Here is a 16,949-nt window from a genome sequence, read left to right on the forward strand (position 1 = left end):
TGTGTATGCATGATGTACAGCTATCACAATTCTACTTTCTTTTAGATGCTTTTTAAAGACATCTTCTCTTTACATCACAACACAGGCCCTATGAGCCACAAGTGGTTTCACAGATATATACAAATTCACTCCATATGGAAAACCCTACATGGTCATGGAATTTACTGCAGGGCAAAGAAATATACCTGAAAGGTCACTGTCAAATTCTGGCATTTAGGACCTTAATCATACATCCTTAGTAATTACTAGAACTGCATTACATTTTCTTAAGGCCAGCACTTACCTTCTGTGTTTGCCTCCGTCTGTTCTTGAACATACTTCTCAATCATCTGATAGACTGAGAACCAGTGTTTTGTGGATTTCTCCACATGCTGCTTCATAATATTGTCCAAACTTACTGACCAGCAACTAGAAACAATAAGGGAGAGATAAATCAAAAATATCATGGGTACTATGGGTTCAAAACAACCAAAAGTTGCTTCCTGTTTCTATTAAACTAATGGAAAATTTAGCAGGATGAAAGAATCTACACATAAGCTTAATACATACAATCAACTTCTGAGGATCATTGTTTTGCTACCATTATTAAATATGAGAGAAGAAAAGAAGAGAGGGTAAAGCAAAATCCATCAGAGGCAGATTCAAAAAGCTTATTTTCTCAGAAATTGAGGTAGAATTGTTTAATTCCTGATTGTGCATACTGTGGCTATAAAAATTTTACATGGTCTTAAACAGGAGACTGGTATTAGAGTGTGCCTCCATGTGGAGATGAAAGCTTACAGTATCTAAGGAAAAGCAGCATGGAAGGACAATTCTTACTTCAGCTCCAATCTACGCCACTGAATGATCAGCTGTGTGACCAGATCGAGATGCTTCCGCAGGGACAAGGCCCGACTAGCGTTTTCCTCCCAGTCCTAGGAAAGAGAAGTTCCCCTTTACACAAAGCCAGAAATTAGTCACTGCCTGGCAAAACTCATTGCATTACTCTGAATTACTGGGTTCTTGCCCTTTAAACTTTCAGCATGGAGCAAGTTAACTTCTCCAAATCCTGACAGACAGCTTTCATGTACCGTGCTTGTAACATGGTACCAAATAGAGGTAAGGAAACATAAAAAAGAAAATGAACTTGACCATAGATGACTTCTTACCTGTGCCTTTGCAAGAAGAATTTCCAAGCCATTCAGAAACTTTGAGAGGGGACTGGAAAGTGGAAAACTCCGGATTCTGTCCATCACAACTAACAGCTGCAGAACAAAACCAAAAACATTCAGTAACTGCACTTCAACAAAAGAAGCCATGAAACTGAGTTAATTTCTATGAGCATAACTCGCAAGAGATAAGAACTTTTTTCTTTTTTTCACATTTTTAATCTGCTTTCTCGATTTAGTATAAGATCACTAGGAGTTCAGTAAGGCAAACACACCTGGGGAAGGGAGCACAAATTACCTAAGGCAAAGAGCTCATATGGAATCTGAGTTTCTACATTACCCCAAGAAACGCAACCTGAAGAAAACAGATGCTGTAAGAGGGACTAAAAATAATTATTCTAAAGCATTATGAAAGAAAGAACTTCAGAAGAAAACTGAGTAGAAGCAGCAAGACCTCAGGGATCTTTAAGCTATGGCAGACTGAAGACTGCTTAAAACTGTAAGTTCAGACTTGGCAGAACTCCACTTAACATTTCATTATTAAAATATGACAGCTTAATACACACAGCAATACCTATACCTCTTAAGAATAAACAGGTATGACTTCAAAACATCTGCATAAGTAATACAACATCTATGCAAGCATATCAATGTGTATGCACACGTCTGTGCATGTCTATACACATATTCACACACAAATGCAATCCTGAAATGCTCCAAATATTTGTTTTTACCTGCACAAGTACAGGATGCTCTGGCCATTCCTGCAGTAGCCCATTTATTTCTTTAGCAAAATTTTCAAGTACAGGTTGGCACTGTCTGACTTGCTGAATATTGGGATGCTGATAGAAGTCATATGGGCCATCTTGCTGCAGCACAAGATCTGAAGTCACTTCCTCAAAAAAGGTATTGTGAAGAAGAGTGCTTAGCAGAAGTTGGCTTCCCAAAAGACTGTCATTCATTTCAGCACCTAGGAAGCAAGTAAGAAAGACACCACACATGCTCTTAGTTCTTTTTTCAGTTGAATAGATAAAGTTAGGGGGATTTTCCCCCCTGTATCCCAAGCCTTAGCATGTTATCTTTTACAAGGATATAAGACTGTAACACTGGAACAATGAGATGGAGTATGGAACATGAGACATACTTAGAGTTTATATTTTCTATTTAATCAGACTTTTCTATCAAAGTACAATGAGTGTCATAAAGGCAGGCTGTAATCCTGTCAGAAGAATAGATTGTCTGTATATAAATTTACATCACGGAGATACTACTATAAAGCAAGGCTCAGTGAAAAAGTAATCCAAAACACAAAAGTAATCCCACATACATTACGGCTCAGGTGCAAACAAAAAATAAAGTACTGTAGAAACAACAGTCCTTATCTCCTTCATCTTTATTGCACGCACGCCTTTATTAGATCAGAACTGAAATACCTAGCTGTGCTTTAACTCAGAAGTGATGATTCTGAGTTCTCACACATGGTTTAGGAAATTTACATATCAAGTTTTCCTAAATTCAGGGTGGAAAAAACCCCCACAATACCTTTTTTTCTTTTTACTTCATATACATATGCTAAATTTAAAACAATTCTTTAATGAACTTCATTGCAAAAATTTACTTCTGGGAAATTTCTTCAACTACTTTATCTTCCACAGGACTATGCAGATCCTATGATCAAAATTTCACTCAGTAGTCAATACACTTTTAAACTCTCTTGGTCATGTGTATTACCAAATGGAATTTTTAAAATGCATAGAAGAATAAAAGAATAAAAAAATCAAAGCATCCCACAAGACAATTCTGAACACAGGACAAATTCTCTGTGAATAGGATTCTGTCTTGTGCATTTCCCCATAACAGGTGTCTTTAATGAACTGTAATGTGATTATTTTGAAACAAATCTTTACAAATCTAAACCAGCAAATCTGAAATACTGCTAGCAGTCTTACCAATTAAAGGATAGAATTGTGACACCAGGCATGCACCAGTCTGATAGCAGGAAATAAAAGTACTGAAATAATGCTTGGCTTGATGAGAAGGCAGACTTTGTTGATACCACAGGGATCGAGCAAAGTTTAAGCACAGTTGCTGATGAACCTTCATTACTGTTTGCATGGAGCTCTTGGACAAAAGGGCTCTGTCAGCTTCTAGCTGGTCTTCCACTGGATCTTCAGTTTCCATTTTTTCTTCTAGGCTTGGCTCAGCTGTGATATCTTCAAAGTCCTGCAAATTACATGATCATTAAAAGTAAATTTCAGTTTCTTCCTTTAAAGCCTCCTCTCCCTATCTCCTGTTTTGCTTTTTTTTTTTTGGCATTGCAACGACATGCTAATGATTTGCAGCTGGTACCTAGACAGACTGCTGGTCTGAAACTGAACACAGGCATACAGAACATCTCAGGGTGTAACTACAGCAGGCAAGAGTGCAGTACAGTGATCCCTGGGCTGCTGCCAACTAAACCCCTTTGCAGAAAAAGCAGCAGCAGCTGTGTCTGCTGATAAACCACCTCAACACTGTGGGGTTGCTTGAGGACCTGAACAGCTCTGTCCCAGCTGCTTTATTTAATCAAGGAGATAAAGGAATTTAATCAAGCCTTCTCCAAACATAGTAGAACCTCAGGCTACCTTACTTGCTAAATAAGTAAATTTCCAGCTTTTTACAAGTAACTGTATTATCATTCAGTTATATAATTTAGGATTATTCACCCAAACCACAATACAGATCAAGCCTGGAAATTAATCCCAAAGACATTTTTCAACCAGAAGGTAAAATAAACCACAGGCCCATAACTGAATACCTACCAAAATCTATCCCAATTTGGCTTTTGGTTGCAGGAAAAACTGCTTCATTCCTCATGTCACTTATAGCATTTCTTTTCAGGAGTAACTCCAGATGTCATTTTTGTGTTTCTTAAGAGTTACAGCTATTACCTTTTCATGAAAAGGAAATCTCCTCCTGAATTCTTCCTCTTCCTCTTCTTCCTCGCTCTGTCCTTTCCCATGAGTTTTGCTCCTGTACCTGTACAGGCTGTGTTCCATTGCCTCCTGCTCCTGGGCCCGGCGCTCCTGCTCATCCCACTCATTCACAATCGCCTAAGGAAACACAAAGTGAGATGCTTCTACACAAGTTAACCTTAACATCATCTCCCATGCCATCCATGGGGCAGCATCTATTTTGCTTGGCTCTTCCCTCCTCTGTGGTCTACAACAGTAGAAATCAAAGCCATCTAACATTTGTGAATTGCCCTCTTAAAAAGCTAATGAGGAAAATGCAAAGGTTGCTCAAAACCTTATCCAATCACTCTCAAACACTTTCAGGGTTGCAGCATCCACCACTTCTATGGAAAACCAGTTCCTGTATCTCACCATACACATTTCCAAACAATTATTTTCATATCCGATCTAGATTTACCCTCTTTCAGTTTAAATCTCTTATACCTTGTCTTAAAAGCCTAGGTAAAAAGTCTCCTTCCCTCCTTTTAATAAACCCCTTTTATGTACTGAAAAGCCACAACAAGGTCTCCTCAGAGGCATCTCTTCCCCCAGCCAAACAACCCCAACTCTGTCAGCCTTTCTTCACAAGAGGGGTGTTCCAGCCCCCTGATGATTTCTGTGCCCTCCTCTAGAGCTGCTTTAGCAGACCCAGGTCTTCCACAGGGGACGAGTTCAGAGCAAGACTCCCAGTTATGGGCATCCAGCGCTTACCCGACACAGATGTCTGAAGAGCTGCAGAGATTTCTGGTCCATCTCTCCTCTGGATAGTACATGGCACCGAAGATGCAACAAAGCATTCACCAGGAGCTGCTCCAGAGTTGGGGAAGGCTGCTCAGCTCCCTCAGATCCTCCCTCAGAGTGCTTCAGAGAGAACTTTTTAAGCCCACTAAGTACCCCAACTGAATTCACTGAGCATATAATTTCTGCCCGAGCAAAGTAAGTGGGAAAGGCACGGCCAACAGAAGGAAATGCCAACAAAGAAGTGAGGAGGTTGCTGAGATCAGCTGGGCACACAGAGCTCTGCAGCACCGCATTTGCTTCAGAAGCTACTAATCGCATGCCATGCTGCAGCTGCAGGATGGCAGCTTGGAGGGGAATGATGGCATCAGGGAACACAGCATACTCCTCTGCCAGGCGTTTTCTGAACTGATGGTGGGATTGTTGCCACGAAGCCTCTTCATTTAACAGGTTCTGTATAGCCTGCAGTGATTTAGGTCTCTCTCCACGGAGGAACTGCAGGAGGCGGGCTAGAAGGTCTTGGACTGAAGAAATCTGTGCTATGCTGTTGATGTACTGGTGAGCCTCCTGGTACAAGCAATCATACAGTGGAGCTGCAGGCCTGAAAGCCTTCTTTCTAGAAAGACTGATTATTTGCTCCTTCAACCTTTGTATTCTTTCATGCAACTGCCTGTTAAGAAATAACATTGACCGGTTTAGACATGGAAATACTTTTCATATGAACTCATTTAAATAGATCTAACACATCAGTTAGATACAGGAACAGAATAATCAGAAAATACCCTGCTAGTTTGTGTGAAACATCAAATAAGGAAAAAACAAGGAACAGCCTTTTAGCCCACAGGTGTAGATTTCTTCTCTCCCTGCCACTTCAACAAACTTCAAGTACTTTTTTCTTGCTATCTGACAGCTCTGTGAGCATTAGGAAAAAAAACAAGATTATCACAAGCAATTGGTAAAGCTCAGTCTTTCAGAACCTGCTTGCAATTATTATCCTTCTCTTTAAGCAGTAGCATGGAACTAGCAGATCCTCTATGTGTACAATAATGAAATAAAAAATTCCTATTAAAAGTGAAAAATAATTAAAAATAGACAGTTTTTATCTTCATGAACACAGAACACACCTGGAAGGCTGCAGAAAGGAGAAAGCTCTCTTTGCTTAAAATTTCCTCCTCAAGTTCCTCTGACAAAAAAGAACTACAAAAAGCCCCAAACAAAATAACAGTGGCTACAGATTCTGAATATCAACAGTGTACTCTGTGTGGTAAGAAATTTAATTCACCCACAGCAACACAAGCAAAAGCTATTGCTAAAGTACATACATGTAGGTTTTTCTCCCCAGTAATATCAGCTGAAGAACTTTGCAAAATAGCACTGGCACATATGGCCTTGAGAAACTACAGTGACAGATAATTCACCTCACTTCAACTGACTGATAATATTGTCACATTTTAAGGAAAGTATCGTAACTTAAATGTATGGCATTGTTTTTACTTCTGGGCATGGTTTCAGCTTCAATATATGATGGCCACTGCTTTAACTGTTCTATTTTTAGCAGTACAAAGTGTACAGATAATTCCTTACTGCAAGTAAGGAGCACAGCTGCTTCTTCTCTACCACCTCAACACGTAGATTGATATTTTAAAACCAGCTACTCTAGTTTCTACAGAAAGAGAGAAAAATTGTAAAGCTTCAGAGCCTGAGCACACAAAGATGACATGTCCACTCTAAAAGAGATGGGTTTAGTGCCTGGGTGTTACCTGATATGGGGATGAATATAGTTGCTGACTGTTTCATCTTCAATACTTTTTCCTGTATGCAGCTGGGATGAAAAATCATGCGTTTTCCATTCACACTCCAGCTGGTATAACTAAAAAGGAAAGAATAAACCATTCACAGCAGTTCTTATTTTAGTAACCAAGGAGATAGAACTTCTTCTAATGTTCAAGAAGTTGATGTAACTGTATAGTTTAAAAATCATGACCAAGCCAAACTCCTCTGCATTGATTTTATATATAATAAAGGTAAAAGCCAACTTGGCTTCATACTCACCTCTTCTTTTGAGTACTTGAGCTTGTATTCTCTTTTAACAGCTGGATCAAACCTGGTCTGTGGAATCCACATCTGGATCTGCACCAAGCCAATGCTCACCCAGAGGCTTCCTCGCCAAGCTGTCTCTGGTAGCTCCTGAAGCCCTTCCCCATAGAACTGATGCAAGCAAGTGAGCAGAAGGCACAGGAATTCTTTAGGAAGTAATTCCTGATCAGTGATATTTTCAAGTATCTTGAGAAGGTACTCATAGGCAACAGGATCCTTGAGGTAGAGCTTCTCACAGCACTCCAAAAATTCTTCTTGAAGATCCACTGGAATCAGATCTACCAGGGCAGAGAGCAGCCTGCCTAGCATTATTCCCTGCAGTCTAGCATCTGTGTGTCTGGAGAAAAAGGAATGAGAAAACGTTTACACACAGTAAGCAACCTTCTGTAACATGCTTGATTTAAATAACATGTATGTGGAAGAGAGGTCTTAATACCTAAAATCTGCTATTGAAGAGACAGCCAGGTTGGTCCACAGCGCTGTGCTGACTCTGTGAAGCTGCTGTGCTCTCTCCATCCATTCTCCCAGTGTTACATGGGATGATGACAAGACAGGAAGCCCACTCACATCCCACTGGCTTGTCTTGCTGCTGCTAGTTAGAATTTCAAAGAAGCACTTTGAGAAAACAGCTCGGGTCAAAATGCCTGGGCCCTAAATCAAGAGAATAAGAGTTAGATAATTCGGATGCAACTTGCTCTGACTGTGCTAGAACTTAAAATGTTGCTTTAGAAAACTTGAATTAGTCAACAAGAGCATTCAGCCTAGAATTTGATTAGGTCAGAAGAGACAAACCTTCATAGAATGGGTCACAGGGGATTTAGAGAAGTTCTTTTCCTCTGTTGCAGGCAGTGGCCTCCAAGTCAACCAGTAATCTGGATCTGTGGTGAAAGTACTGCTCCAAAAGGATGCTAACACAGCATTAACTAGCTCAGATGACAGAAGAGACATTTCTTCAGGGGATATCTAAGGAGAAACAAAAACCTAGAGGTGAGAATAATGTACAGGGAGCAAAAGAGAATTAAGCACACACACGTACAAAGGAAGTATGAGTCTGTTTTTCAGGAGGGATAGCACAAGATACTCTCCAAGATCCTTTCAAATTCACATAGCATTTGCTTGCATCTCCTCAATGAAGAGTAAACTTCCTGAGGTCAGCACTGTCTCCTGTCTGTGAAATATGCAGCATGTTTACAGAGCAAGTTGTTACAATACAGCCTGGAGTCCATGACTGTATAAGCTTTTGTTACAACACACAAGGGTGCAGAGGCATGAAACAGGTAAAGCCATCCAATACTCTGCTCTGAAGCATTTAAGGTGAACTTGTGTTTTACTGTGCTTTGTGGGAAGACAACCACTGTATCATAAATATTAAGCAGAGTTATTAAATCTTCTACAGAAAATGTATCAAGTACTTTATCAGTCTGTTTGATCTGCAACAGAACTAAAAAAAAAATTAGAGGCATGGGAACAGAGGAAAGCATTTTTCAGCACAAAATTACTTTGAATACATAGATACAACCAGGCTGGCACCTGCTATCCAAACAATTTCCCATTAGGTCACAGATGGATGTACAGAACAATACTACCAAACAAAATTGTACAAAACTGTTCTGTTTAAGACTTTGTTGTATTTTGTCTTTCAACACTGTGTTTTAATTGCATTTTCTCAAGGCTCACAGTTAATAACCTCTCTTGTTAAAAGAAGGAACAGCTGTTGTCATGCAGAGGTAGAAAAACTGCATGTCAAAAATCTTAGTGGTATATATATTTTGAAGAAATTTTGAAAACTTCAGAGAGATTATTTAAACTAAAGATCTGATTTAATTAAATTAAAATAAAACTTGTTCTTACTTCATTAAGGTGCAACAAATGCCACAGTCCAGAGAGCTGGTGACAAGCAGCTGGTGTCAACTTCAGAGAAAAAGCTATGAACTGAGCTAGATCTGAGCAGATGCTTAAGTCTTCACTGCAGTTCTTTCTGTAGCAGGTAAAAAACAATATAGCCTAAGCAGGGCTTAAGCAGGGCACATGAAATAAATCACCTGGATGTTGGAATACCAACCATCAGAGTTCCAACACTTGGATAGTAAAACAAACTAAGAATGGCAAGCAAAGTCACCAAAAGGTTAAAATGACAGCATTTCAAATGTTGGGGAAGAACAAGCACTCAAATAATACCCAAAACACTTGAATCCTTCAAAGCTAACAAAATCTAAACACAAATCTAAAAATAAAAGGGGGAAAAGTGTAATGTCTTGTAGCCAGAAGCTCCATGTTGAGCAAAACATACAAAATATTTGGGGACAAACTATTTTCTAGGTTTACAGCTTTTGTGAAAAGTCAGAACTTTGCTGAATTTAAGAGTGGACCAGTGATTCTGTGAGTCTCATTACACAAAAAAATTACTTTCACCGAAATCCATAAATGAATAGCTTTCCTTTAAGGAATGGTAAACCAGACAAAAATAAATACACTTGGTCCTTTAAAACAACACTAACACTTCTTAAATTAATAATGTTAATTTAAACTGTGATTCTATATGTGTACAGTTTACACAAAAGGAAGCATGCATGGCAGTCTCCTCCCTTCATCTCCAGGTCTAATTCAGTTTTCCTGCAGAAGCCCCCAGCAATACAGCATAAACATCTTCTTTTGATTCCTGATAGACATATATTTGTGTGCTGCATAAATATATATGCACATACACACAGGTGTATATAAATCACAAATACATACATACACGTTTACATGCAGATGTAAAGCACCAAAGTTACAGCTTCTAGCTAGAGATTTGGAATATCATGAAAGGAATATAGGAGTTCTTTCTCCACACTTCTTACCTTCTTGCACAAGCTTTGGCCACGTAATCTGCTGTTAGTTTGTACTGCCAGAGCACCCCTATGTATTCCATTGCAGGCCATAGCTGAACCTGACTGCAGAGCTGGCTTAGCAGGGCAGGGTCTAACTGGTTGCAGATGGTGTCTTCAGGAAGCCTTTCTTCTGAATAACTGTATGTGACTCCTTCTGCTTTCAGCTGTGAATGTACAGCTTTCAAAAATATCTGTAGCTGACCTGTTTGACAAAATAAGAGAGGCACATAAATGTATGTACTACGTTTCTTATCAGTGAACATTTAACATCCTTTCCATCCATGTACAAAAGAATGGAGATGGCAGAAATCAGATTGCTGGGCTCTTCACAAGTGTCACCTACCCAGACTAACATCTTCTAAATGATTTGCTCTTATTATCAAGCCATCAGCTTGCAGCAATGCCTTCTTCATCTTCGTTCCTGTGGCAGCAATTTTCACACAGCACATTTTCTCCTGCCATCTACTTTCTCCACAGGCCAATTTTAGCTCCAAGATGTTCAGTGGTTTGCTGAGAGCTTTTAACTGAGAAAAACATTCCATGCCCAGTTTATCCTGGAAACACGAAAAGAACAATTTGTTTCAGCAGTGCTAACAAAACCACAAACAAGATTTGTGACTGCAGACAAAACTAAGATTCCAAATTCACATGTACACAACTGAAGTACAAGTATATATAACCAGCCTGAAACAACAGCCTAAAAATAATCTTTTAGTAGCTTGACTCAATACAGCAGGAAGACAGAAACTGAAACAGGTGGCTACAATTCCTCCTTGTCAAGTTAGGGTTTTCCCCTTCATCATGCAGAAAAATAGTACTTCAACTGGGCAACTTATCTAAATCAAGGGCAATAAATACACATAATAAAAAAAAAATACCAGGAGCTACTGTCACTTTCAAGAAATTACAGTTTACACCTACAATTTAAATACATTTGGAGGCTTAGATATCTTAGATACATTTGGATGTCTAAATACATTAGGATCTTTCCAAAATCTTAGTAAGCACTGAATGTCCTTCAGAGTCTCATAAAGTAACTACGTGCATTTTTTGATAGCTGAGTATCCTTGAGAGAGGTCATAAAAATCTAGGTCTAAGCACTAGTGACCAACACAACTGCACATGACTACTTGTACATGCATTTTAAACAGGAACTAGTATTCTTTAGAAAAATTACTAAATTTTTTCTTTTTAATTAATTACAACAAATTCTGAAATGTATTAACTCTAAAATTGTCAAATTTAAGAGGCCTTGTTTTGGGAAGTCATAAGGCAGCCCCATCCTGTGCTGTATAAAAGGAAGTGCACAGGCTGTTCTAAGTACACCTATGTTCACTGAATAAGCAAGTGGCATATTGATATTCACAAGCCTCCAACACACAGCAAGTAGTAATATTTTTATTCTCAGGTATCTCTATTAAGTAAATATTTTCTATACATAGCATAATTAATAGTAGAAATGATATACCTGGATAACTGACATATTTCTCAAAAGATATGTACATTAACACGTGCTGAAATTTTCTTTTTAATCAATCTTAAAAATAGACAAGAATTGTGTTTTCTCTGTCCTGAAAAGCAAGTGCTGAAATATATTAAAGCCTATCTGGACACTGCTGGAAATTCAAATCCTTTACAAACATAATATTGATACCTTAAAAGGAAGGGGTCTTCCTAGAGACTTCTGTAGTATCTTCATATTGGCTGAAATACCAGCAGGATTGACCAAGCAGCTCTGAATCTGCTGTGAAACGGATTGAATTTCCCTGGAAATCCTTGTAGAGGAAAAAAATTTAAAAGGGGAGGGACAGATGGGAGAAAAGAAGCCCACAGTTAACAGAAGTTTGAGGAACAAGGCAAAAGGATGCATAAAGAAGTTTTTTCTCTCATCCTTTCATTAAATGGGTAAAAATTCTAGATGATCGTTTGAGCAAGCAGAAGCACAGTGCTAGGAAACACAGATTTTAAAAATGAATGATGTTGTTATTTGCATCACTAATGGAACACAGCTTGGGACACTAACAAAGCTTAGCAGCTAGAACACTACAGAAAAGAGTAATTTATACAGCTATTTAACAGAAACAAATCAAAAGCCACCAAACAAAGCCACTCACTTGTTCTGGTCTGATCCAATAAGCATCTGAGGAATTCTATCAATTAGGTGCTTCATAACCCAGTGCCAGTGCAGAGCCAGGAGTGACAACCCTGGAGGATCCACTGTGACCAAGTCAGAGACAGCCCAGAACCGGTCCCGCCACAGCGAGCAGTACAACACCTAGAACCAGCCAAGGAGGTTACACAGCTAGCCCTGCCCCAGGTTACACAACACTGCTTACTTCAAGCAGGAGAAAAAGCAAAACCACCATCACTTGTGTTAACTTCAGAGTCCCACAGTGTTTTGTATTTAGTGCTACACAACCAGGACTCAACTACAGGTTCTCTAAAAGTACCACACCAGCAAGTGGAACTACAGCAGCCAAAACAAACCAATCCCTGCACCAAGTCTACAGTGTCAAGATTTCAGCAAAATTATATTCATGGTCTGAAAGGGGAAAGGGAGAAGTGAACCACCTCTGTGGCCTGCATGTCAGATGTCCGGGTTCAGACATTGTTATCAGAGATAGAAATGGATACTCTGTTTATCATCAGTGGAGACAAACAGGCACTCCTACAGCACAATTCATGCCATCCTAAACAAGTATTAGAGGGCACAAACACAGCCACCGAAACAAACATGATCGTTTGCCTATTGTTAGGCATATTCTGAATACAAACAGAAGCATTGCACTTTATTTCATGGCCCCTGAAACTAAAAATAGTTTTCTTCACACAGTCCAATTTCACTCGATTTCCATAAATGTACTGTGAAAAGTCTACTCACATCGTGCGTGTCATCGTCACTTAAGGCCACCTGAGTAGACTTCACCCAGTGAAGTGCAAATGCATCCCAAAGTTCAAAGAAAGCAGCAAGGTTGACCACAACTGCATGAGGAAGACAGTTGTAACTTCCTGGATCTGAAGTTTGGGGAAGAGGAAAAGAAAGGCAGAGACTGAATATTCCAGCCACATCACATGACACATATGGGTCAACTTCTGATCACTAGAACCTCTCTATGTTTGAGGAAAAAGCCACAACCTGAAAAGATCCAAGAAATTAAGTAATAAAAGTAGCCCTTCATTATTTTCACAATTCTCTGTTACCTCTATGCATTTTATACATTTATATATTAAAAAATCCATAATGAGAGATTCCTTGATCAATTGCTTCTATGCAGCACACTAACTTCATCACTAAATTTTACGCTTTGTTTTAAAAGCAAAAATTCCTACATACATAAAACAAAAACACAGCTGAAAATTTTGGTTATTCTTGTTAGCTAAAGACAGAATACTATTCCAGTTTCTCTCCACTGTTATTCTAAAGTTTGGTTAATTAAGAGAAAAATCTATTCACTGATTACCTCATAGAGGCAGGACACAAACAGTGCAGCCTAAGGTATATCTAATTTAAGAATAATGTGTTAGATATCACACTAGTCTTCACTTGACTGCTTTATATTCACTTTTTTTTTCTTTGCACACCATGTTTGAAGTATACATTTCATAACAATGCAAATGAACCATATTTCAAATTGACTACAGAACCAAAAGGAACAGCAAAAATCAACCCACCTTTGTGGAAATCTAGAGACATTCTTAAGACACTGTTTCTTGGCTTCTTGCTGGCCATCAAACTCTTCTCAATGTAACTTCTTTTTTCTCGGTCAAGAAATAACACTGCCCTGAAGTAAAAATAAAGTTGTTACCAATCCAGTACTGGTTTAAACTTTGGCCTTATAAGAATGGTGAACTACAACATGGCATTTGAACTGCAAAGTGACATAATATATTCAGTGTATAATGGAAGAAGTACGAGGTCCAACACAACTGATTGCTTGAATATGGTTTCTGTAGAAGCAAGTTTCACAAGGAGCAGATTCCTGACTTCACCAGGAAAGAAAAAGCATACTAAACAGATGCAATCCATGGCTTGTAGGATATGTGAGCAGGTGTTTTCTTATACCTTAACTTCAAAATCTGTGTACTTTTTAATCTTATTAGGAAAAATAGTCAAAATCCAAAAGCAGGACAACTATTTAAGTTTGTCAGAGATCTCACACTGCTGCTTCTGCCTCTTTAATGCTTTATCCCACAGTTCTGATTTATCTTTGAAGTACTGTATGCAGCCTGTATGGAATGCTGGCAGCTCTGCTCCTATAGTTTTTTAGTATGCATCTACAGAAAACAGAAGCAAAGAATTTAAACACCTGTACAAAAACCTCTGCCTTTTTAATATTTTAGACCACACCTATCAAAACCTAAAATCACACTTGGCAGACCTCTCAAGTGTTTACTCAGCACTGGTTACAGGCACTGGGCACTCTTTACAAGGGTTTTTTTGTAACCCACCGATTTGCTGCAGACTTCAAAAGCATAAGGAGCTGGTCTGTGTGCTCCATTTCTGTATCAAAGTTCATTGAATTTCTAATGATCTCCAAAAACTGCATATTCCATCTTGGGTCCAGAGGCATCACATGTTCATCTGGAAAGGCAGACAAGACATGACAGCAGTGAAACATTACTCAGTTCTCTTCTTGTCCCCCTGCCTATACAAGAACATGAGGGAAAGAAAGAAGCAACCTAGGAGGAAGGCAGCCAAACTCTCCCAACTCCAGATAGCCAAACAGAAAAGCATTAAAGCTGACTGCAGGTTCTGTAAAACAGAACACTGACAATAAATTAAACAGGGCTTAGTACACTCAAACAGAGCTTAGAAACTCAAGTGTGGCTTACAGTCCAGGCAAGACACCCAGGACCATCCATAAAAGGCCCAGTGTCACTGTGTGCAGCTTTCATGCACCTAACAAGCTTGGAAAAGAAGCCACAGGTTTGAGCTCCCCACAAAACACCAAGGGAAAATTACAGGCCAAGCCACGGGTTTCAGATGGACTAATACAAATCCTGAGGAAAAAAATATTATACACTATCAAGTCAGAAAGGCAGTGAATATTTGAATCACTGTTCAGAACATCACTCTGAGCTGTAGGAAGACATCTGAGTCCATACACAGCCAGGACTCATGGGCAGAGCTCTCATCTCTAACTTGAACAGCATAAATGCATTTATTTTCTATATTTGCTGTTCTAGACAGCAAGAATGTTTGTATTAGTTGTAATTTCTTTTTTGTTTTCTCTGTTGTACTTTATTTTATGACAAAGGCAATGTATATTTAGAATTTAGCCTTTGTTTTGCTACATACATTTCCTAAGAAGGGTTGCAGTGTGTTCAGAGAACAAATAAAGAAAGCAATGTCTTACATCCATCTTTTTCAGGTGTACCTGTCATAGTTGGCTGCAGCAACTTGATCATGTTACTGACTCCAGATGAGAGGGGACTGGCATAAAAACAACCAAGGGCTACAGCACCTGCTTCCAGCTGAATCCTCACTGAATCTGCAGGTGAAGAGGGGAGAACATGGGTATAAAAGTGTTTAGTACAAATCAAGAAAAATAACTTCAACTGAGCCAGCACAAACAGACTGAATCAAATCTGTGCATCCACTTTGGATATGCTGATTGGTCATATTTTGTATTGTCTCCAAAAGGTCTTAAAAGCACCAGAATGTCACAGCTGAAAACATAAATCTTATAAGGAGTTTTAGTTGAACTAGTGATAATACATGTATGCTAGTAAAATATGGTTTGTGAAAATCCATTAATTTATACCTTCAAATCTTCCTCTCAATTTTTTTTTTTTTTTGGGGGGGGGGGGGGAGGGGGTGGGCAGGGGTGGGGTGTGTGTGTATTTTCTTTACAATAAGAAAAAAAAGAGCATACTTTTCATTAATTTTTACATATTTTCTACTTTACAGACCTACCTGCCTGAAACAATGGCAAAATAAAGAGGAAGCAATTAATGTAAGGACAGCATATTTGAGATTTTAGACCATAAAAAAGAGCTAAATATGTGAATTATTAGGACTAATGGTTGCCTAAATGCTCCATGAGTTTAATGAGATTAATTCTGTAATTAAGTGAATAGCTCATCCCAGCTATTATCTTGAATGTTCAAAAAACACTGCTTCAGGAAATCTCAGTTCTGCAATTTCTTGGCTTTTTAAGCATTTGTATTTTAACACCAGATACAAAGAAGGCATTTGACTGCTTTCACTATCACTGAAAAAAATAGTGAAAAGGCATATTTGCTTACACAGATGAAAACCAGATCCAAAAATAACTAATTCAGAAGTGGCACAAGTTACACACATGGCTGAGCAATAAAGAATAATGTTTAGCCCAAATCTCCTTATTTCCCTAACATACACAACCTGTTTCTGTCTCTCCCTGGAGCCTCCATGCCCTTGAATTAGTGTGGACTGTTGAGACTCTTTATAACTCATAATTTGGAATGGCCTGGATGTTTCCATAGAAGACTTACAATTTGAGAAAACATAACAACCCAGCCCTTAGACAAAACAAAGTTAAATGATTACATACCAAGCACCTGTGGCAGATTTTTGGCTAAGGAGTTAAGCCATTTAACCCTTAATTTCCAGTCTTGATTGGTTGCCTTTTCTATGAACAGTTTCACTGAAGCCTGGAGAACTTCCATTTCATCCATCCAGTTTGCATCTATCTCAACAGCACTGAACTTGAGACTCTCAGGATTAGTGGACTGCAAAAACTTCTTAAGATCTTGCAGAGTCACTGGTAATGTCCTGAAACACAAAGAAGTCCAGCAATCAAGGGTTCAAACCGGCAGATCCAGGAAAAAATATATTTTGCAAGTCAAGCTATGCAACCATCTTTAGGCATCAGTGCAGCAATGCAATGATCTTTCCTCCATTATTTAGCTTTAAAACCAGTTTCCAATTTCAAATTAGTTGGCAGTGTCTACTATTAGTGCGAAAACCCAGGGCATCTGGAATATTTCTGTCTGCTCTGGGGTGTCCTGACCCAAAGGGGAGCACTGGCTTTGACCCTCATTCATGGAGAAAGTTTCCTAAACTTCAAGATAGACTGGAATCCACGAAAGTGTGAAATAGATTATAGAAAGTAGTGTAT

The 16,949-nt window shown here is 38.8% G+C and overlaps 1 protein-coding gene across 2 annotated transcripts in view; it reads right to left on the bottom strand.

Moving 5' to 3' along the window:
* Positions 1 to 16,949, bottom strand: part of MDN1 (midasin AAA ATPase 1) — a 92,351-nt gene that overhangs the window by 26,525 nt on the left and 48,877 nt on the right. For both annotated transcript variants that reach the window (XM_064412642.1, XM_064412641.1), the window contains exons 49-69: positions 16,383 to 16,603; positions 15,225 to 15,338; positions 14,296 to 14,428; positions 13,519 to 13,628; positions 12,728 to 12,861; positions 11,961 to 12,121; positions 11,501 to 11,621; positions 10,190 to 10,400; positions 9,817 to 10,048; positions 8,828 to 8,954; positions 7,769 to 7,939; positions 7,413 to 7,627; positions 6,932 to 7,313; positions 6,640 to 6,749; positions 4,853 to 5,549; positions 4,079 to 4,240; positions 3,098 to 3,371; positions 1,883 to 2,118; positions 1,149 to 1,244; positions 820 to 914; positions 284 to 408 (exon numbers count right to left, since the gene is read on the bottom strand). In XM_064412642.1, coding sequence (XP_064268712.1) covers positions 284 to 408; positions 820 to 914; positions 1,149 to 1,244; positions 1,883 to 2,118; positions 3,098 to 3,371; positions 4,079 to 4,240; positions 4,853 to 5,549; positions 6,640 to 6,749; positions 6,932 to 7,313; positions 7,413 to 7,627; positions 7,769 to 7,939; positions 8,828 to 8,954; positions 9,817 to 10,048; positions 10,190 to 10,400; positions 11,501 to 11,621; positions 11,961 to 12,121; positions 12,728 to 12,861; positions 13,519 to 13,628; positions 14,296 to 14,428; positions 15,225 to 15,338; positions 16,383 to 16,603 — 4,127 coding nt within the window. The remainder of the gene's footprint in view (positions 1 to 283; positions 409 to 819; positions 915 to 1,148; positions 1,245 to 1,882; positions 2,119 to 3,097; positions 3,372 to 4,078; positions 4,241 to 4,852; positions 5,550 to 6,639; positions 6,750 to 6,931; positions 7,314 to 7,412; positions 7,628 to 7,768; positions 7,940 to 8,827; positions 8,955 to 9,816; positions 10,049 to 10,189; positions 10,401 to 11,500; positions 11,622 to 11,960; positions 12,122 to 12,727; positions 12,862 to 13,518; positions 13,629 to 14,295; positions 14,429 to 15,224; positions 15,339 to 16,382; positions 16,604 to 16,949) is intronic.

This window comes from Passer domesticus, chromosome 3 (genome assembly GCF_036417665.1).
Source record: "Passer domesticus isolate bPasDom1 chromosome 3, bPasDom1.hap1, whole genome shotgun sequence".
NCBI lineage: Eukaryota > Metazoa > Chordata > Aves > Passeriformes > Passeridae > Passer > Passer domesticus.